The following is a 23,425-nucleotide window of genomic DNA, read 5'->3' on the forward strand; positions in this document are numbered from 1 at the left end:
GAATCGATTTAGCCCAGAAACAGTCTACAGTCTTAATAAGCCCTTGTGAAGCCCTTATTTATGATCGTAATAAACATGGCTTACCGGATCCCATAGGGAAAATGACAGCTTCCAGCATTACATCGTCTTGTTAGAATGTGTCATACCTCAAGCAGCAAGAGACTGCACACTGTTCCCCCAACTGAAGTTAATTGCTCTCAACAGTCCTGTGTGGAACAGCCATGGATTTTAGTTACGGTTGCTAAAATCATTTTCCTCATACAAACAGAAATCTTCATCTCTTTTCTGTTTCTGAGTAAATAGTACATACCAGCACTATTTCAAAATAACAAACTCTTGATTGAATAATAAAAACTACAGTTAAACACTAAAAAACTCTAAGCCATCTCCGTGGAGATGTTGCCTGTACAACGGCAAAGAGAATGACTGGGGTAGGCGGAGCCTAGGAGGGATCATGTGACCAGCTTTGCTGGGCTCTTTGCCATTTCCTGTTGGGGAAGAGAATATCCCACAAGTAAGGATGACGCCGTGGACCGGACACACCTATGTTGGAGAAATCTCTTATGTTATCAGGAACATTCTGCACCTTAGATGTTGAAGGAACTGCAACAGGCAATGGTACTTTACTAAAGGAAATATTATCTGCATTAACAAGTTTGTCATGACAATCAATACAAACAACAGCCGGAGGAATAGCTACCAAAAATTTACAGCAGATACACTTAGCTTTGGTAGATCCAGCACTAGACAGCGATTTTCCTGTAGTATCTTCTGACTCAGATGCAACGTGAGACATCTTGCAATATGTAAGAGAAAAAACAACATATAAAGCAAAATTGAACAAATTCCTTAAATGACAGTTTCAGGAATCGGAAAGAATGCCAAGAACAAGCTTCTAGCAACCAGAAGCAATAAAAAATGAGACTTAAATAATGTGGAGATAAAAGCGACGCCCATATTTTTTAGCGCCAAATCAGACGCCCACATTATTTGGCGCCTAAATGCTTTTGGCGCCAAAATGACGCCACATCCGGAACGCCGACATCTTTGGCGCAAAATAACGTCAAAAAAATGACGCAACTTCCGGCGACACGTATGACGCCGGAAACGGAAAAGAATTTTTGCGCCAAAAAGTCCGCGCTAAGAATGACGCAATAAAATGAAGCATTTTCAGCCCCCGCGAGCCTAACAGCCCACAGGGAAAAAAGTGTCAAATTTTTGAAGGTAAGAAAAAAATGATTAATTCAAATGCATTATCCCAAATATGAAACTGACTGTCTGAAAAATAAGGAAAGTTGAACATTCTGAGTCAAGGCAAATAAATGTTTGAATACATATATTTAGAACTTTATAAACAAAGTGCCCAACCATAGCTTAGAGTGTCACAGAAAATAAGATTTACTTACCCCAGGACACTCATCTACATGTTTGTAGAAAGCCAAACCAGTACTGAAACAAAAATCAGCAGAGGTAATGGTATATATAAGAGTTTATCGTCGATCTGAAAAGGGAGGTAAGAGATGAATCTCTACGACCGATAACAGAGAACCTATGAAATAGACCCCGTAGAAGGAGATCACTGCATTCAAATAGGCAATACTCTCTTCACATCCCTCTGACATTCACTGCACGCTGAGAGGAAAACCGGGCTCCAACTTGCTGCGGAGCGCATATCAACGTAGAATCTAGCACAAACTTACTTCACCACCTCCATCGGAGGCAAAGTTTGTAAAACTGAATTATGGGTGTGGTGAGGGGTGTATTTATAGGCATTTTGAGGTTTGGGAAACTTTGCCCCTCCTGGTAGGAATGTATATCCCATACGTCACTAGCTCATGGACTCTTGCTAATTACATGAAAGAAACATAATTTATGCTTACCTGATAAATTTATTTCTCTTGTAGTGTAGTCAGTCCACGGGTCATCCATTACTTATGGAATATATCTCTTCCTAACAGGAAGCTGCAAGAGGATCACCCAAGCAGAGCTGCTATATAGCTCCTCCCCTCACATGTCATATTCAGTCATTCGACCAAAAGCAGACGAGAAAGGAGAAACCATAGGGTGCAGTGGTGACTGGAGTTTAATTAAAATTTAGATCTGCCTTAAAGACAGGGCGGGCCGTGGACTGACTACACTACAAGAGAAATAAATGTATCAGGTAAGCATAAATTATGTTTTCTCTTGTTAAGTGTAGTCAGTCCACGGGTCATCCATTACTTATGGAATACCAATACCAAAGCTAAAGTACACTCATGAAGGGAGGGACAAGGCAGGAACATTAAACAGAAGGAACCACTGCCTGTAGTACCTTTTTCCCAAAAATAGCCTCCGAAGAAGCAAAAGTGTCAAATTTGTAAAATTTTGAAAAAGTGTGAAGTGAAGACCAAGTTGCAGCATTGCAAACCTGTTCAACAGAGGCCTCATTTTTAAAGGCCCAGGTGGAAGCCACAGCTCTAGTAGAATGAGCTGTAATCCTTTCAGGAGGCTGCTGTCCAGCAGTCTCATAGGCTAAACGTATTATGCTACGAAGCCAAAAAGAGAGAAAGGTAGCCGAAGCCTTTTGACCTCTTCTCTGTCCAGAGTAAACGACAAACAGGGAAGAAGTTTGACGAAAATCTTTAGTTGCCTGCAAATAGAACTTCAGGGCACGGACTACGTCCAGATTATGTAAAAGTCGTTCCTTCTTTGAAGCAGGGTTAGGACACAGTGATGGAACAACAATCTCTTGATTGATATTCCTGTTAGTAACTACCTTAGGTAAGAACCCAGGTTTAGTACGCAGAACTACCTTGTCTGAATGAAAAATCAGATAAGGAGAATCACAATGTAAGGCAGATAACTCAGAGACTCTTCGAGCCGAGGAAATAGCCATCAAAAACAGAACCTTCCAGGATAACAGCTTGATATCAAAGGAATGAAGGGGTTCAAATGGAACGCCTTGAAGAACGTTAAGAACTAAGTTTAAGCTCCACGGCGGAGCAACAGTCTTAAACACAGGCTTAATCCTAGCTAAAGCCTGACAAAAAGCCTGAACGTCTGGAACTTCAGCCAGACGTTTGTGTAGAAGAATAGACAGAGCAGAAATCTGTCCCTTTAACGAACTAGCAGATAAGCCCTTTTCTAAACCCTCTTGTAGAAAGGACAATATCCTAGGAATCCTAACCTTACTCCATGAGTAACTCTTGGATTCACACCAATATAAATATTTACGCCATATCTTATGGTAAATTTTTCTGGTAACAGACTCCGAGAAGCCACGCTTTGATAGAATCAAGCGTTCAATCTCCATGCAGTCAGCCTCAGAGAAATTAGATTTGGATGGTTGAAAGGACCCTGAATTAGAAGGTCCCGTCTCAGAGGCAGAGACCACGGTGGACAGGACGACATGTCCACTAGGTCTGCATACCAGGTCCTGCGTGGCCACGCAGGCGCTATCAGAATCACCGAAGCTCTCTCCTGTTTGATCTTGGCAATCAAACGAGGAAGCATCGGGAATGGTGGAAACACATAAGCCATGTTGAAGACCCAAGGAGCTGTCAGAGCATCTATCAGCACCGCTCCCGGGTCCCTGGACCTGGATCCGTAACAAGGAAGCTTGGCGTTCTGGCAAGACGCCATGAGATCCAGATCTGGTTTGCCCCAACGATGAATCAGTTGAGCAAAGACCTCCGGATGAAGTTCCCACTCCCCCGGATGAAAAGTCTGGCGACTTAGAAAATCCGCCTCCCAGTTCTCCACGCCTGGGATGTAAATCGCTGACAGGTGGCAAGAGTGAGACTCTGCCCAGCGAATTATCTTTGAGACTTCCAACATCGCTAGGGAACTTCTGGTTCCCCCTTGATGGTTGATGTAAGCCACAGTCGTAATGTTGTCCGACTGAAATCTGATGAACCTCAGAGTTGCTAACTGAGGCCAAGCTAGGAGAGCATTGAATATTGCTCTTAATTCCAGAATATTTATTGGGAGGAGTTTCTCCTCCTGAGTCCATAGTCCCTGAGCCTTCAGGGAGTTCCAAACAGCGCCCCAGCCTAGAAGGCTGGCGTCTGTTGTTACAATCGTCCAATCTGGCCTGCGAAAGGTCATCCCTTTGGACAGATGTGGCCGAGAAAGCCACCATAGAAGAGAATCTCTGGTCTCTTGATCCAGATTTAGCAGGGGGGACAAATCTGAGTAATCCCTGTTCCACTGACTTAGCATGCACAATTGCAGCGGTCTGAGATGCAGGCGCGCAAATGGTATTATGTCCATTGCCGCTACCATCAAGCCGATTACTTCCATGCACTGAGCTACTGACGGGTGTGGAATGGAATGAAGGACACGGCAAGCATTTAGAAGTTTTGATAACCTGGCCTCTGTCAGGTAAATTTTCATCTCTACAGAATCTATAAGAGTCCCTAGAAAGGGAACCCTTGTAAGTGGTGATAGAGAACTCTTTTCCACGTTCACCTTCCACCCATGCAACCTCAGAAATGCCAGAACTATCTCTGTATGAGACTTGGCAGTTTGAAAACTTGACGCTTGTATCAGAATGTCGTCTAGGTACGGAGTCACCGCAGTGCCTCGCGGTCTTAGTACCACCAGAAGTGAGTCCAGAACTTTTGTAAAGATTCTTGGAGCCGTAGCTAATCCGAAGGGAAGAGCTCAAACTGGTAATGCCTGTCTAGGAAAACAAATCTTAGATACCGATAATGATCCTTGTTAATCGGTATGTGAAGGTAGGCATCCTTTAAGTCCACTGTGGTCATGTACTGACCCTCTTGGATCATGGGAAGGATGGTTCGAATAGTTTCCATTTTGAATGATGGAACTCTTAGGAATTTGTTTAGGATTTTTAAGTCCAAGATTGGTCTGAAGGTTCCCTCTTTCTTGGGAACCACAAATAGATTTGAATAGAATCCTTGCCCGTGTTCCGTCCGCGGAACTGGGTGGATCACCCCCATTAGTAAGAGGTCTTGTACACAGCGTAGAAACGCCTCTTTCTTTATTTGGTTTGCTGATAACCTTGAAAGATGAAATCTCCCTTGTGGAGGAGAAGTTTTGAAGTCCAGGAGATATCCCTGAGATATGATCTCCAACGCCCAGGGATCCTGGACATCTCTTGCCCAAGCCTGGGCGAAGAGAGAAAGTCTGCCCCCCACTAGATCCGTTTCCGGATAGGGGGCCCTCTCTTCATGCTGTCTTAGGGGCAGCAGCAGGTTTTCTGGCCTGCTTGCCCTTGTTCCAGGACTGGTTAGTTTTCCAGCCTTGTCTGTAACGAGCAACAGTTCCTTCCTATTTTGGAGCGGAGGAAGTTGATGCTGCTCCTGCCTTGAGGTTACGAAAGGCACGAAAATTAGACTGTTTGGCCTTTGATTTGGCCCTGTCCTGAGGTAGAGCATGGCCCTTACCTCCCGTAATGTCAGCGATAATTTCTTTCAAGCCGGGCCCGAATAAGGTCTGCCCTTTGAAAGGAATATTAAGCAATTTAGATTTAGAAGTCACGTCAGCTGACCAGGATTTAAGCCATAGCGCTCTGCGCGCTTGGATGGCGAATCCGGAGTTCTTAGCCATAAGTTTGGTTAAATGTACGACGGCATCAGAAACAAATGCTTTAGCTAGCTTAAGTGCTTTAAGCTTGTTCATAATTTCATCCAATGAAGCTGTGCGAATGGCCTCTTCCAGAGACTCAAACCAGAATGCCGCCGCAGCAGTGACAGGCGCAATGCATGCAAGGGGCTGTAAGATAAAACCTTGTTGAACAAACATTTTCTTAAAGGATTACTTTCCGTTATAATTTTTAAGCCAAACAACTAACATATTAAAGTTAATAAACATTAATTAAAACCTACTGACCTATATTTTCTCCAAAACGAAGTTTCATAACGTTCTAAAAGTTATATCTTTTATTTGCCAATGATGTCACGTTATACTGCCCACTATTTTCAGCACTGCATGTTCAAAATACTTAAACCAATGAAATTGTGTTTAAAGCGCCATTTTGAAACCTAGGTATTGTAAACGGATTGGTACAGAGCAAAGGATACCCACGAAGTGGGTTTGGAAAACAATTAAATTTGCAGACAAGATTTCTGATATACGGTAGAGATATGTTAATGAAATGCTATTGATAAAAAGTGTATTTGGGGTAGTTAGTTAGTAACATGCATAGAAAATATTTACTTACAGTGGCCCTTTAAGGTAACCCTCTAATTTCTTATCCATTGGATCTGAAAAGGCACAACTATCCTCCCCCGGGATAGTGGTACGCTTAGCTAAAGTAGAAACTGCTCCCTCCACCTTAGGGACTGTCTGCCATAAGTCTCGTGTGGTGGCGTCTATAGGAAACATTTTCCTAAATATGGGAGGAGGGGAAAAAGGCACACCAGGTCTATCCCACTCCTTGCTAATAATCTCTGTAAGCCTTTTAGGTATAGGAAACACGTCAGTACACACCGGTACCGCATAGTATCTATCCAACCTACATAATTTTTCTGGAATTGCAACCGTGTTACAATCATTCAGAGCCGCTAATACCTCCCCTAGCAATATGCGGAGGTTCTCAAGCTTAAATTTAAAATTAGAAATCTCTGAATCCAGTCTCCCTGGATCAGATCCGTCACCCACAGAATGAAGCTCTCCGTCTTCACGTTCTGCAAACTGTGACGCAGTATCTGACATGGCTCTCACCTCATCCGCGCGCTCTGTCCTTAACCCAGAGCTATCGCGCTTGCCTCTTAATTCTGGCAATTTAGATAATACTTCTGTCATAACAGTAGCCATGTCTTGCAAAGTGATTTGTAAGGGCCTCCCTGATGTACTTGGCGCCACAAAATCACGCACCTCCTGAGCGGGAGGCGAAGGTACTGACACGTGAGGAGAGTTAGTCGGCATAACTTCCCCCTCGTTGTCTGGTGATAATTTCTTTACATGTAAAGATTGACTTTTATTTAAAGTAACATCAATGCAATTAGTACACAAATTTCTATTGGGTTCCACATTGGCCTTTAAACATAGTGAACAAAGAGATTCATCTGTGTCAGACATGTTTAAACAGACTAGCAATGAGACCAGCAAGCTTGGAAATACTTTTCTAAATAAATTTACAAGCAATATAAAAAACGCTACTGTGCCTTTAAGAAGCACAAAACACTGTCACAGTTGAAATAACAATGAACCAAAATAGTTATAGCAACCAATTTTTCACAGTAAATGTATTAAGTTAGCAAAGGATTGCACCCACCAGCAAATGGATGATTAACCCCTTAATACCCAAAAACGGATAACAATTTAATAATTAACGTTTTTATCACAGTCAAAACACACTGTCACAGGTCTGCTGTGACTGATTACCTCCCTCAAAATGAATTTTGAAGACCCCTGAGCTCTCTAGAGACGATCTGGATCATGGAGGATGAAGTAGACAGATTGTGACTGAATTTTTACTGCGCAAAAAAGCGCTAAAATAGGCCCCTCCCACTCATATTACAACAGTGGGGAAGCTCAGTTAACTGTTTCTATGCAGAAAACAAAGATGGCCATGTGGTACAAATCATGCCCCAATAAGTTTTATCACCAAGTACCTCACAAAAAACGATTAACATGCCAGTAAACGTTTTAAACATACATTTTAAAAGTTATGAAGTGTTATTAATAAGCCTGCTACCAGTCGCTTTTACTGCAGTTAAGGCTCATACATTACTTCAGTATTAACAGTATTTTCAGAGTCAATTCCATTCCTTAGAAAAATACATTCAGTGTACACACACTCATCAGCCTAATACCAGTCGCTATCACTGCATTTAAGGCTGAACTTACGTTACATTGGTATCAGCAGTATTTTCTCAGTCAATTCCATTCCTCAGAAAAATAATTTACTGCACATACCTCTTTTGCAGGGGGGCCCTGCATGCTATTCCCCTTTTCTGAAGTTACCTCACTCCTCAGATGAGAACAGCCAGTGGATCTTAGTTACGTCTGCTAAGATCATAGAAAACGCAGGCAGATTCTTCTTCTAATGCTGCCTGAGAACAAACAGCACACTCCGGTGCCATTTAAAATAACAAACTTTTGATTGAAGAAATAAACTAAGTTAAAAAACACCACAGACCTCTCACAGCGACCTATCTTTAGTTAGGCTGCAAGAGAATGACTGAATATGACATGTGAGGGGAGGAGCTATATAGCAGCTCTGCTTGGGTGATCCTCTTGCAGCTTCCTGTTAGGAAGAGATATATTCCATAAGTAATGGATGACCCGTGGACTGACTACACTTAACAAGAGAAACTCTGAATATCCCTGAAAACTTTCGGCCCCAGATCCCTCCTAAACGTCGACATCAAATTATATGGGAAAGTTTTTAGCTAATCGCATTAACAAATACTTGACTAAATTAATATTCCCTGACCAAGTGGGTTTTGTCCCTGGGAGGGAGGCAAGGGACAACACCCTAAAAATTGTACAACTAATTTCCTTTGCCCAAAATACGAACACCCCATTAGTATTAGTATACACCGATGCAGAAAAAGCTTTCGATAGAGTGAGCTGGCCATTTCTCAAATCAACGCTACAGCAAATGCTTTAGCCAACAATTCATTAATCGAATATTTCACTTATATTCTAATCCAACTGCACAAATCAGCGTCAACGGTATATTCTCAAACTCATTCCCAATCAGGAATGGAACAGGTTGCTCTTTGTCCCCCATTCTGTTTGCGCTCTCTCTGGAACCCGTAGCACAAAAAATATGAAACAACAAAAACATCCAAGGTATCCAAATACATAATAAAGAACACAAATTATCAATGTATGCGGACGACATTCTGCTATCTCTCACAAACATCACTCACTCATTTCAGGCCCTGATTCTGGAGTTCAAGAGATTTGGCAAACTTTCAAATTTTCATCTAAACCTACATAAGTCGGAACTCTTAAACATCTCCACCCCGGGAGAAATCATGAATCAATATAGCTCGACATGTCCCCTCAGAATCCAAGCACAAAATATGAAATACTTAGGGATTTCTCACAGCAAATGATAATAACTTATTCGAACATAACTATCAACCCCTTCTGAGGGAAGTCACCCAAGCCGATCAACTTAAATAACCGCAAGTTCACACCAACAAATTAGCGGTAATTTAAACAGTGTGGCACTTGTAATATGAATTTGAGAGTAAAGAACAACGTGATCTCACAAACGTGTTAATGCTCCACGTGCTAATCATAGCACTTCACTTGTAATCTGGCCCTTAGTGTTGTAAACCAGTGATGGGCTCTATAGGCATAAATTTAGAAGTATCTCAAAGCGATTGTAAACTTTAATGAATTAAAGCCCAGGATCAAAAAAAAAAACCTTAAAAACAGGGGCAATTTAATTCACTGAAGTTTACAAAGATGCTTATTTTTTAAAATACTTACTATTGCATAATGGAAAACATAACCCTGATCCTCCGCCTGCATCTGCGGCTTTATTTAGCATATGGATGACAAATCCAGCTTCCTCCAAATGTTGCATGCTCCCTTTGGCGTCCAGCTCGTGGGGCGTGCAACAATTGGAGGAAGCCGGATTTGTCACCCATATGCTAAAGAAATCAGATGTGGGCAGAGGATCTGCATTATGTTTACCGTAATGCAAAGATAATTATTTTAACAAATAAGCGTCTTTGTAAACTTTAATGAATTAAAGTGCCCCTGTTTTTAAGATTTTTTAATCCTAGGCTTTAATTCATTAACGTTTACAATCACTTTAAGGTTTTTAAAATATGATTCACAGTCCCCCATGTGTTAGGAAGTTGACCATCACTGCTTTAAACAAGCAGGATAAAATTGTGCTGCTACAAATTATTACTAGAGACATTTTTAATTCTTCCAAATCTAATGAACAACCTTATCTGTGGTTTCTGACACAAAACATAACATAAAAGTCTTGTATATGTGAGTTTTTATTGAATTTCTAAATGGGTTTTAAGCAGAGGCGTAACTAGAAACCACAGGGCCCAGGTGCAAGAATCTAAGAAGTGCCCCCCACCCCCTAACCCCCACCCCAAAAAATTTGATACATATGTTTTTTATTTTTACTTTTAACACAGAAAAAAAATGTGAATCAGATTACATGTCTGCAAAAGGAGGTACCCTGTGCCCACAGTCTGAGATGGTCTGACCCCCTATTACTGTATATAGTGACACTGTTTAACCCACCAGTACTATATATAGTGAGTCAGTGACACAGTCTGTAATCTGTCGGTGAGATGGCTGGCCAGACCTTACCCGCCCCAGTACTTTATAAAGTGACCACAGTAGTCTGTGACATGGTCCAGCCCCCCGTACTGTATATAGTGGTACTGTATAGACTGACACTGTTTACCCCGTGCCCCCCATGCTGTAATAACAAGGTCTGTAATTTGCTGGTTCCACAAACATACACACACAGTCACATAAAGACATACACACACACACAGTCACATACATACATACACACACATAAACACCAATGGGTAAAACAGAAACAGTAACCCCTGTAGTCAGAGACACTAGTGAAGCATCATGTCACATTCACATGATATCAGTGCAGGCAGTGGCAGGTCAACGTTTTTTATTGTAAAATTGCGACCTCTGCACCCCCTGTAGTTTCGCCCCTGGTTTTAAGTCTTTTTTATGCATTCTTATTTATTTGATGAAAGGTAATGAAGTTGAACTTACTATTTACATTCCCGATCTGTCTCACGGATTTTCTTCAGGACATTTATTTCCAGCTGAGCAGCTTCTCTGTATTTCTTAACATTGCGGATGATCTTTAGTGCAACTCGGGAGTTCCCTCTAAATACAAAAATGTTTTGAGTATGAGCAGATTAGCTAAAGAGGGAGTGTTGTTACATCATATCTTCCTTGTCTATGAAAGCTTAAAATCTAATTAAAGGGACATAAAACATTATGAACATAAGTTTCTAAATAATATAATGCAGCCAAAGCTTACCTGCAAAAAGGTTTCTGTTTTAACCCCCATTAACACCCCCCCCCCCCCCCCCCCCGGGCATTTCCATATATGAAAGGTGCTATCCAGGCCATAGCTTTTGCATGGTAGGGGGCAGAGTCTAATGGCACCTGACTAAAGCAGTGCACAGTATAATGCTGAAGCTTTGACAAAACATGTGACATTATCCCCATGCAACAAGCCTCTTGGCAACAAACAATAGCAGAACATGCTGTCCCTCCTCAACCCTCCCTTGCTTGCATAAGTACATGAACACTTTGTTACTTGACACTACAAGATTTGGAGATGGACACTTATAAGGGGGTTGAAGCAGGCTACACATCACAACACTAAAGTGTAAGTAATTTTGCAGATTATTGGAAATTTTACTAAAAACATAAATTATGACTTACCAGATAATTTCCTTTTGTTCTGTATGGGAAGAGTCCACAGCTGCATTCCTTACTTGTGGGAAATACTGAACCTGGCCACCAGGAGGAGGCAAAGACACCCCAGCCAAAGGCTTAAATACCTCCCCCACTTCCTCATAAACCCAGTCATTCTGCCGAGGAAACAAGGAACAGTAGGAGAAACATCAGGGTGAAAAAGGTGCCAGAAGAATAAAATTAAATTTAGGGCCGCCCATCGGAGAACACGGGCGGGAGCTGTGGACTCTTCCCATACAGAAGGAAAGGAAATTATCTGGTAAGTTATAATTTATGTTTTCCTTCTTAATATGGGAAGAGTCCACAGCTGCATTCCTTACTTGTGGGAAACATATACCCAAGCTCTAGAGTACACAGAATGCTAACGGGAGGGGAAAAAGAGAGGCGGACCTTAATCTAAGGGCACCACAGCCTGCAAAACCTTTCCCCAAAGGCCGCTTCAGTAGAAGCAAAAACATCAAACTTCTAAAATTTGGAAAAAGTATGTAAGGAGGACCGGGTAGCCACCTTACAAAACTGATCCATAGAGGTCTAATTTTTGAAGGCCCAAGAGGAAACCACTGCTCTCGTAGAATGAGCCGTAAATCTCAGAGGAGGCTTATGTCCCGCTAACTCTATTCTAAACAGATGACACTCCTCAGACAAAAAGATAAGGAAGTCGAAGAGGCCCTCTGACCCCTACACTTCCTGGAAAGGAGAACAAACAACGAAAGAAGTTTGTCTAAATTCCATTGTGGCCTGAAGATAGAACTTCAAGGCACAAACCACATCCAGAATGGCGTTATAAACGTTCCTTCATCGAAGAAGGATTAGGACATAAGAAAGGAACCACAATCTTAGGAAGAAAACCTAACATGGTTCGTAGAACAGCCTTATCAGCATTGGAAAGCCAAATAAGGAGGGACGCATTGCAAAGCAGCAATCACAGATACTCTTTAAGAACAAGATTTAAACTCCAAAGAGGAGAATTAGATCTAAACACAGGTCTGATCCTAGCAGAGCCTTAACAAAAGACTGCACATCTGGAGGCTCAGCAAACCTCTTGTGCAGAAACAGACAGGGCCGAAAACTATACCCTCAGGGGACTTGCAGAAAAGCCCTTCTCCAGTTCATCCTGAACAGAATAAGTAGGTCCTCCACAACTTATGATAGATGTGCCGAGCAACCAGCTTATGAGCTCGAATGAGAGTAAAAATAACTCTCTCAGAAAACCCTCTCAACTAGACTAAGCGGACAATCTCCACGCAGTCAGCCTCAGAGAATCTAGACATTGATGAACAAAGAGACCTTGGTCCAGCAGATCCCTGCGACAAGGTAACTTCCACAGAGGAGCCATCGGCCAAGACGGAGCAATCAAAAGCACCGACACCTGCTTGATTCGAGCCACTATACTAGGAAGTAGTGGTAACGGCCGGAAAGATAAATTAGTTTGAACCTCCAAGGCACCGCTAATACATCTGTTAGCACCGCCTGAGGATCCCTGTACCTCGACCCATATCTGGGTAGCTTGGTATTGAGACTTCATAAGATCCTCCTCTTGCAAATCTGTGCAAACGCCCGGGATGGAGAGACCTTTCCCCCGGATGAAAGGATTGTCTGCTAAGGAAAACCGCTTCCCAGTTGTCCACACCCGGAATGTGGATCGCTGACAGCGAACAAAACGTGGGTCTCAGCCCACTTCAGAATCCGAGATACTTCCCTCATAGCTAGGGAGCTTCTCGTTCCCCCCTGATGGTAGATGTAAGCCACCGAGGTTATATTGTCTGATTGGAATCTGATAAACTGGGACAAACCCAGCAGAGGCCATCCTTCAGAGCATTGTATATTGCCTGAAGATCCAAAATGAGATCAGGAGGGAGCTTTCCACCTGAGTCCAAAGGCCCTGTGCCTCCCTGGTACCCCAAACAGCTCCCCATCCTGACAGACTTCCAACCGTAGTCACAATCACCCAGGATGGTCTTAAGACGGATGTCCCTCAGGATAAGTGATCTGGAAAAAAACAAGAGAGTGGTTTTCTCGATCGGATGTCCAGAGAAATCTGTTGAGACAGATCCGATGATCGCCGTTTCACTGCTTCAGCATGCGCAGTTGCAACAGTCTGAGGTGAAACCTGGCAAAGGAATGATGTCCATGCTGGATACCATAAGACCAATCACCTCCATATACCGAGCCACAGATGGCCTTAAGGAGGTCTGAAAAGCAAGACGACATGTTGAAGCTAGCTTGCAACGTCTCTGGTCCGTTAGAATAAACCCATTCTAATATAGTACCCATGAATTCTATCCTGGTACTTGATACAAGAGAACTCTATCTTCCATCCATGGGATCGAAGAAGACATAGGAGAGATTCCGAACGGTCCACTCTTCGAAATATTTCTTGGAGGCGTAGCTAGACCAAACTGAAGTGCAATAAACTGGAAGTGCTGGTCCAGGAATGCAAACCCTAGGAACTGGAAGTGGTCCTGTAGGATTGGTACATGAAGGGAGCATCCTTCAGATCTATTGTGGTCATGAAGTGCCCTTCTCGAACGATTGGAAGAATGGACTTATTGTCTCCATCTTAAACGAGGGGACATTTATAAACTTGTTTAGGCACTTTAGGTCCAGAATCAGACGGAAAGCTCACTCCTTCTTTGGCCCACGAAAAGGTTTGAACAGTATCCAAACCTCTGACTGCGATAGGCACCAGGACAATAATTCCTAAGAGGATAGATCCCGTACACAGCCCAGAAAGGCTCTCCTACTTTCTGGTCAGGAAGACAGGAGAGAGAGGAGGAATCTGCCCTTGCATGGCTGAGACTTAAAACCTATCATGTAACCCTGAGCTAAGACTTTCAGGACCCATGGATCCTGTACGTCCCTGAACCAAGCGACTAAAAAGAGCGACTGACTACCCCTACACGATCCAAAAGAGGACCGTGGGATGCCCATTCATGCCAACTTAGACTCTGCATGCTTTTTGCTCTGCTTGGATTTATTCCAGGATTGAGCCGGCTTCCAAGACCTTTTGTTTTGCTCCGGCTTAGCGGAGGACTGCTGACATGGGCTTTATCAGAACAAAAATTGTCCCTTAGACTAGTTCATATTCTCTTGCGGTAGGAGGGCACCCTTGCCCCCTGAGAACATGGAGATAATTGAGTACAGGCCTGGACCAAACTAAATCATTCCCTGAAAGGAGAGGGAAAGAAGTCTAGACTTAGAAGTCGTATCCGATGGGCCTGAACAGAAAAAGCTGAAGCAGTAGCATTCAGACGAATAATCTGCATATTAGCACCACAGATAAAAGAATTAGCAACCTAAATTTGTAATTCTTTCCTGAAGAACGTCGAGGGGACGAGGGGGGTAACTGCTTCAGCAACCGCGGGAACAGCCTCTGCCGGTTGAAAAACAAATATCCTGTATGTGGAAACATCTTCTTAACAGAGTTTCCATCTTTTATCCATGGGCTTATAAAATGAGCTATCCTCAAGCGGGATAGTAGTACGTTTAGCAAGGGCGAAAATAGTGCCATCCTTTGTAGGGACGGAACCTTACAACTCCATAGAGAGTCCAGGACCGGGAACAATTTGTTTTAGGGAGAAGACGGGGAAAAAAGAAAATTTATGCTTACCTGATAAATTTATTTCTTTTTTGACACGATGAGTCCACGGATCATCATAATTACTAATGGGATATTCACCTTCTGGTCAGCAAGAGGAGGCAAAGAGCACCACAGCAGCTCCTCCTTTCCCTCCCACTCTAGTCATTCGACCAAAGTTAGGAAGAGAAGGGAAAAGCCAAGGTGCTGAGTTGTCTGAAGTTTACATAACCCACAACCTGTCAAGAACAGGGCGGGCCGTGGACTCATCGTGTCAAAAAAGAAATAAATTTATCAGGTAAGCATAAATTTTATTTTCTTTTTTATGACACGATGAGTCTACTGATCATCTTAATTACTGATGGGATTCAATACCCAAGCTAGAGTACACAGATGATACAGGAGGGACAAGACAGGGAACCTAAACAGAAGGCATCACTGCTTGAAAAACCTCTCTCCCAAGTAGCTCTCTGTCCCTTGTGTTTTCCTGAGAAAACCACAAATAAGAATTAGACTGACGACAGTCCTTAGAAGTCTGCAGGTAAAACTTTAAGGCACGGACCACGTCCAAATTGTGCAGAAGTCCTTCCTTCTGAGAAAAAAAGGATTAGGACACAAGAAAAGAACAACAATTTCCTCATTAATGTTCCGATCAGAAACAACCTTAGGAAGAAATCCCAAGTTAGTACGTAAAAATACCTTATCTGCATGTAAAATAAGATAAGGAGACTCATACTGTAATGCCGAGAGTTCTGATACTCTGAGAGCAGAAGAAATAAAACTGTCCAAGATAACAATTTAATATCTAAGGAATGTCTAGGCTCAAACTGAGCCCTTGAAGAACTTTAAGAACAAATTCAAACTCCATGAAGGAGTAGCTGGTTTGAACACAGGTCTGATTCTGACCAAGGCCTGACCCACGATTATATGTCTGGGAAGACCACCAGACGAACCTGAAATAAAATAGACAAGGCAGCTATGACTTGTAGAAAAATTCTAGGAATCCGATCCCTATTCCCTTTAAGAGAATCTTCTGGAATCACACTTGTATAACTATCTACGCCATATCATATGGGTAAAGATCTACTAGACACAGGCTTACGCGCCTGATTCATGGTCTCAATGACCAGATACTAATTTACGCTTGTACAAGACAAATCTTCCATCTTCCAGTAAATAACTTCAGGGAAAATATTTTTGTTTAAAAGAAGGTCCCTGACATAGGAGGTTCTTCCTCAATGGAGACTCCCAGGAGGAAGATGTGGCATGTCCCCCCAGGACTGCATAACAATCCTGCGGACCACACCGAAGAAATGAGGACAACCGACGCCCTCTCCTGCTTAGTCCGAGCCAAGGCTTCAGGAGAAAAATCAAATAGAGGCATTTAAATATGCCATATTGAAATTCTATGTTAACGTCAAGTCGTCTATTAGAACAGCCTGAGGGATCTGTGACCTCAATCCGTACCTCAGGCGCTTAATAGTTTGACGAGAAATCATGAAATTCAATTGCAACAGGCCCCATGGAGAATCAGGCTGGAAAGCACTCCCAGCCATAATTCCCACCACGGGTGAAGTAAGATCTAACTTAAACCTGAGAAATCCCACCAAAGCTAACTGAAGGTCAAGCTAGGAGAGAATTAAAGAACACTCATTTTCCAAATGCTTATAGGAGGAACAAACTCCGCCCGAGTACATGTTCCCTGCTCTTAGAAGGCCCCAAACAGTTTCCCAGTCCACAGGCTGATTAACTGTTGACCCACTCACCCAGAAGAATTTTAAAAGCAGGGTCCCTGGGAGCAAAGATCGAAAGACAACCACCAAAGTATTCTTAAATGCTGCACTGAGCCACTGATGTGACTGATGAGTTAGGCGAGAATCGGAAAAAAAAAACTTAAATTCCTGACTACTGTCAGCTTCATTGATGAAGAGACTAATATATAGTCTTCCAAGAAAAAAACTACCCTTGTAGTTGGAAATAAGGAACTCTTTTCCAAATTAACCTTCCATTCAGGAGATTGCAGGAAAAATTGTGGGTAATCCTGCTCATTCAAAGGAAGACGTCCAAACCAGAATGTTGTCACTGCAAAGTTTCCGCAATCGGGGTACCACCAACAGAGGACCCCAAACCCTTGAGAAAATTCCGAGAACTGTGACCAGGCCGGAAAAGGTCAAGAAATGTTTGTGTTGAAAAGACAAACCTTAGAAAATTAAGATAGTGCTTGTTGATGGGAACATGCATTTAGTATGCATTCAATTCCCCCGTGGTCTTAATTGACCCCTTTGGGCCAAAGAAAGAATGGAAAAATAGTTTCCCTCTTGAAATACGGCACTTAAATTTTAAACAGTAACTTTTTATTTTTCTGTGTAGAAAAAAAACCAAAACTTAGATTAGCATGCAAACGTAGCAAAACGTATATTCACATTTTGTATGAAACAAAAATTGAATATCCTTATCAGAGACACTGTGTCTTTGAATGTTAAAGAGTTTACTTAGACTAAAAATACCATTTGGGCAACTAAAAATGAGGATTACTGTTAAAAAACAACTGAATTATTATGTAATTATTTAACATAAAAAACATCCCCAAACCTCAGAGAATCTGAGGAGACTTGACACCGGATTGCCTAAGAAATAGAAAGGCCACTGTACATTATCCGGGAAATTAAGATTTCTAAAACCAGAGTAAAGTCTCTCTGCTGCGTGACAGAAACGCAGTAGAGAAGACCCACCATAACTGTCCGATTCAACAGTACTAATGGTATGAGCAAAGAGTAGTATAGCTCCACCCATCATCGGCGTGACAAAATAAATCTCCCGGCAGGCTAAATACCTTTAGAAACAGATGCAGGGAGAATCATGGCGGCAATATTAATCACAACCTCCCCATCTGACTAGAATATATGAAATAAAGTCGCCGGAAGGCAAAACTTGCCCCAAACAATCTGCCAGCCGTTCGGAGTACAGATTGCCCCAAACACAGCAAAGTGCAACACAATGGTAAAAACTCCCTGTCAGCTAGTTCTTTTTAATCTTGAAAGAAAACCGCTGGGAGTAAAATGCACAAAACAAAGATATCTTAGAAGCCACTTCTCCTATGCCCCAGTGCCTGCAGAGACTGCCCAATGACTAATCCTCCCCTTAGGAAGAATGTCATCCTGTGTCCATTTGTTAAAGTGCTAATATTTCTGCGTACATCCCCAGAAAATAAAACATTAGCACTTACCTTAGAAATCTGCCCGGCAGCAGGGCAACACACCTAGCTTGAGAGGTTGATCGCCTCACATTGGCCTGTGAAAAAGAAAAAGAAAGGGCTGAGTATATCCCTTCAGACTTTCATAATCAGGGCAGCATCAGTATGGGAGGCGCAGTGAGAATTATGTCCCACAAGTTCCCATTGCTCTAAAGCCACCAAAAGCTCTACCGAAGAGACTGATATGGACTACGGCTACACCCTAGGGCAAAGTACCACACTCTGGCACTACTTTAAAAATAATAAACTCTTGATTGAAGAATCTAATCTAACACCTCACTTTACCTCTCCCTATCACTAACGTAGGCAAAGAGAATGACTGGAGTGGGAGGGAAGGGAGGAGCTATTTAACAGCTCTGCAGTGGTGCTCTTTGCCTCCTCCAGCTGACCAGGAGGTGAATATCCCATTAGTAATTAAGATGATCCGTGGACTCATCGTGTCATAAAAAAGAAAGGAATACAATCCTGTCCCATTCATTCTAAAAATGTTTGCCATCTAACAGGAGCATGGAAGGATAAGGTACCACCCTGTCCTCAAACTCTATCCAATTCAGGAATCAAAGGTTCATCAGGCAATTTGGCCTCTGGAACCTCTGAATTAGCCAAAAACTTATTTTAGAAGCGCAAAACAAAAAAGTCTGGCTCCTCCACAGCCAGGTTTAGAGGCAGCAGACTCTGACCCAGAATGTTCATACTATGAAGTCTCAGAAAAGAAAATGTATGCTTACCTGATAAATTTATTTATTTTTTGATACAAGTCCACGGATCATCTTAATTACTAATGGGATATTCACCTCCTGGTAAGCAGGAGGAGGCAAAGAGCACCACAGCAGAGCTGTTAAATAACTCCTCCCACTCTAGTCATTCGACCAAAGTTAGGAAGAGAAGGGAAAAGCCAAGGTGCAGAGGGGTGTCTGAAGTTTATAATAACCAACAACCTGTCTAAAAGAACAGGGCGGGCCGTAGACTCATTGTGTCAAAAAAGAAATACTTTTATCAGGTAAGCATAAATTTTCTTTTCTTTTTTAAGATACGATGAGTCCACGGATCATCTTAATTACTAATGGTATACAATACCCAAGCTAGAGTACACAGATGATACGGGAGGGACAAGACAGGGAACCTAAATGGAAGGCACCACTGCTTGAAGAACCTTTCTCCCAAAAGCGGCCTCAGCCGAAGCAAAAATATCAAATTTGTAAAACTTTCAAAAAGTGTGAAGAGAGGACCAAGTTGCAGCATTGCAAATCTGTTCCACAGAAGCTTAATTTTTGAATGCCCATGAGAAAGCAACAGCCCTCGTGGAAGGAGCCGTAACTCTCTCGGTAAGCTGCTGTCCAGCAGTCTCATATGCAAAACGTATGATACTTTTCAGCCAAAAAGAAAGAAGTAGCCGTAGCCTTCTGTCCCTTACGTTTTCCTGAGAAAACCACAAACAAGGCAGAAGACTGACGAAAATCCTTAATCGCCTGCAGGTAAACCTTTAAGGCACGGACCACGTCCAAATTGTGCAGAAGTCGTTCTTTCTTAGAAGAAGGATTAAGACACAAAGAAGGTACAACAATCTCCTGATTAATGTTCCGATCAGAAACAACCTTAGGAAGAAATCCTAGTTTAGTACGTAAAACTACCTTATATGAATGGAAAATAAGGTAAGGAGACTCGTACTACAATGCCGAGAGCTCTGACACTCTACGAGCAGAAGAAATAGCAACAAATAAAACTTTCCAAGATAACAACTTAATATCTAAGAAATGCATAGGCTCAAACAGAGCCCCTTGAAGAACCTTGCAAACTAAATTAAGACTCCACAGAATGATTGAACATCTGGAAGTCGCATACCAAATCCTGCGAGGCCAGGCCGGAGCTATAAGGATAACCGAAGCTCTCTCCTGTTTGATTCGAGCAATTACCAGAGGAAGAAGAGCAAACGGAGGGACTAGGTATGCTAGACTGAAGGTCCAGGGGACCGCCAGAGCATCTATCAGTTCCGCCTGGGGGTCCCTGGACCTTGACCCATATCTCGGGAGCTTGGCATTCTGTCGGGATGCCATGAGATCCAGTTCTAGGGCCAGGCCAGAAGAGCATTGAAGATTGCCCTCAGCTCTAGAATGTTTAAAGGAAGAGCAGACTCTGACTGTGTCCAAACTCCCTGCGCCTTGAGGGAGCCCCAGACTGCTCCCCACCACAGAAGGCTGGCGTCTGTTGTCACAATCACCCGAGGTGGCCTGCGAAAGCAGGTTCCCTGGGAGAGATGATCCAGAGACAACCAACTACCATAGAAGAGAGTCCTTTGTCTCCTGCTCCAGAGTTATTCGAGGAGACAAGTCTGCATAATCTCCGTTCCATTGCCTGAGCATGTTTAACTGCAAAGGCCTGAGATGGAAACAAGCAAACTGGATGATGTTCATTGCCGCCACCATCAGCCCGATTAACTCCATGCAATGGGCCACTGATGGCCGAGGAGTGAACTGAAGGACTAGACATGTATCGATAATCTTTGATTTCCTGACTTCTGTCAGAAAAATCTTCATGGACAATGAGTCTATTATGGTCCCCAAGAAAGTAACTATTGTGTCTGGAACTAGGGAACTCTTTCTCAAATTTACCTGCCACCCGTGAGTTCTCAGGAAGGATAACACTGTGTTGGTGTGCGATCTTGCTTGTTGAAAAGATGGCGCCTGGACTAGAATGTCATCCAGATAAGGCACCACAACAATGCTCCGTGCCCTAAGTACAGCCAACAGAGACCCCAGAACATTTGTGAAGATTCTGGGAGCAGTGGCCAGGCCGAAAGGAAGAGCCACGAACTGAAAGTGTTTGTCCTGGAAGGCAAACCGTAGGAACTTGTGATGATCCTAGTGAATAGGGACATGTAGGTACGCGTCTTAAATCCACTGTTGTCATGAATTGACCCACCTGGATTAAGGGAAGAATGGAACGGATAGTTTCCAGCTTGAAGGACGGAACCCTGAAAAATTTGTTTAGACTTTTTAGATCTAAAATTGGTCTGAAGGTTCCCTCCTTTTTGCAAACCACGAACAGATTGGAATAAAAACCCTGACCCTGTTCCTGAACTGGGACGGGAACAATCACTTCCAGGGCAGAGAGGTCTCCTACACAATGTAAGAATGCTTCTCCTTTTGTCTAGTCTGCAGATAATCTTGAAAGAAGAAACCTGCCTCTGGGAGGAAAACTTTTGAACTCCAATTTGTATCCCTGAGACACTATTTCTATTGCCCAGGGATCCTGAACGTCTCAAACCTAAGCCTGAACGAAGAAGGAAAGTCTGCCCCCTACCAGATCCGGTCCCGGATCGGGGCATGCCCTTTATGCTGATTTTGATTAAATAGCAGGCTTCTTGGACTGTTTATTCTTGTTCCAAGACTTTTTGGGTCTCCATGTAGGCTTATATTGTTCCTGCTTAGAGGAGGAAGAGGAAGCATTTCCCTTGAAATTTCGAAAGGAACGAAAATTACTCTGTCGTCCTTTTTGTTTGTTTCTCTTATCCTGAGGAAGGAGATGACCCTTACCACCCGTGATAGAGATAATTTCCGTCAGGCCAGGTCCAAACAAAGTTTTCCCCTTTGGATTTGCTAGAAGCTTAGACTTAGATGACACGTCCGCAGACCAAGGTTTTTACCATAAGGCTCTGCGGGCTAGGACAGAGAAACCCAAACTCTTAGCTGCCAGTTTAGTAATTTGCAGAAAAGCGTCCATAAAAAAAGCATTAGCTAACTTCAGAGCTTTAACCCTGTCTTGGATCTCCTCTAAGGAAGTCTCAGTCCTGAGAGACTGACAGCATCAAACCAATATGCTGCCGCACTAGTGACAGTAGTAATGCACGCAGCTGGTTCCAACTTCTTGTCCATACGATCTTTGAAAGCACAACTATCCTCAATGGGAAAAGTAGTTTGCTTGGCTAAGGTGGAAACAGCCCCTTCCACCTTAGGAACTGTTTGCCAAGCCTCCTTGAAAAAGTCAGCTTTGGGAAACATCTTTTTAAAAACAGGAGAGGGAGAGAAGGGAATACCTGGTCTCTCCCATTCCTTATAAACAATCTCCGAGGTTCGTTTTGGCACTGGAAAAACGTCTGAGTAAAAGGGAACTTCGAAATATCTGTCCAATTTACTCGACTTCGCAGGAGCGACCACTACTGTGGAATCAGTGTCGTCTAAAGTAACCAAAACCTCCCTGAGCAACAGGCGGAGGTGTTCTAGCTTAAACCTAAAAGTTACAACCTCCGAGTCAGTCAGAGGCAATGAACTTTCTGAGTCTAAAATTTCGCCTTCCGATGGAACCGAAATACCCTCCTCCTCAGTTCCCTGGGAGGGTACTTCCGAGATTGCCACCATTGCATTAGAAACCTCACTTACTGCATGTCTGTCTTTCCTCTTACGTTTGCCTTGCAGCATTGGAAAAGCAGACAACGCATCAGAAATTGTGGAAGACATAAGAGCAGCTATGTCTTTCAAGGTAACTCCAGCGGGCGCTAGAGCAGAAGTACAGGGCACTGCTTGAGCAGACGTTAAAGTTTGGGGCGCTTTGGGAGAAAGCTGCTGCATACTCTGAATCTCATCATTAAACTCCTGAGAAGCATCCGCTTTTGAAAAAATTTGCTCAGGAAAACTTTTTTTAATACATGAGGAAAAATGTGCCCAAAAAAAGATCATAAGCTAATCAAATTACTTTAACTCAAAAAAGTTTGATTACATAAACCGTTACTGTCTCTTTAAAATTTAAAAGGTAACTTTTTTACTGCATCAGGAAAAACGTACCCCATCAGCTAATCAAGGTAAAATTCAGACACCCTTACACCTCAGCAACTCTGCTGAGGCGCCTACCAGCCAACCGGACTCACTCCCTGTTTAGTTTTTGGGACTGGAACGATCCGGATCTTCAGGACCCCAATAGCGCTAAAACCGCCTGCTTAATTGATTAAAAAACCATGCGGTTCTAGTGCCACATTGTTCAGACGTCCATGCGATACTAGAAAGGCTGAATACTGCGCAGCGTACAGGAAGCGCGCGAAACCGATAGCCATGCCCATCGTGGGCTTAATGAAAACCTCATTACCGGATCGGTTTATATGTTTACATAAACCGTTAGGGAAAATAACCACCATAATCAAAAATTGAGCTTAACTCCCAGCTCCAGTACTTATGGCTGTCCAATACCCTCCAAGTAAGAGAGCTTGA

General features: G+C 42.9%; 1 protein-coding gene across 3 annotated transcripts in view; it reads right to left on the bottom strand.

Moving 5' to 3' along the window:
- CLK3 (CDC like kinase 3) overlaps window positions 1-23,425 on the bottom strand; it is a 398,194-nt gene that overhangs the window by 139,031 nt on the left and 235,738 nt on the right. For all 3 annotated transcript variants that reach the window (XM_053717366.1, XM_053717365.1, XM_053717367.1), the window contains one exon: window positions 10,681-10,797. In XM_053717366.1, coding sequence (XP_053573341.1) covers window positions 10,681-10,797 — 117 coding nt within the window. The remainder of the gene's footprint in view (window positions 1-10,680; window positions 10,798-23,425) is intronic.

Source organism: Bombina bombina, chromosome 6, assembly GCF_027579735.1.
Source record: "Bombina bombina isolate aBomBom1 chromosome 6, aBomBom1.pri, whole genome shotgun sequence".
Classification (NCBI taxonomy): Eukaryota; Metazoa; Chordata; class Amphibia; order Anura; family Bombinatoridae; genus Bombina; species Bombina bombina.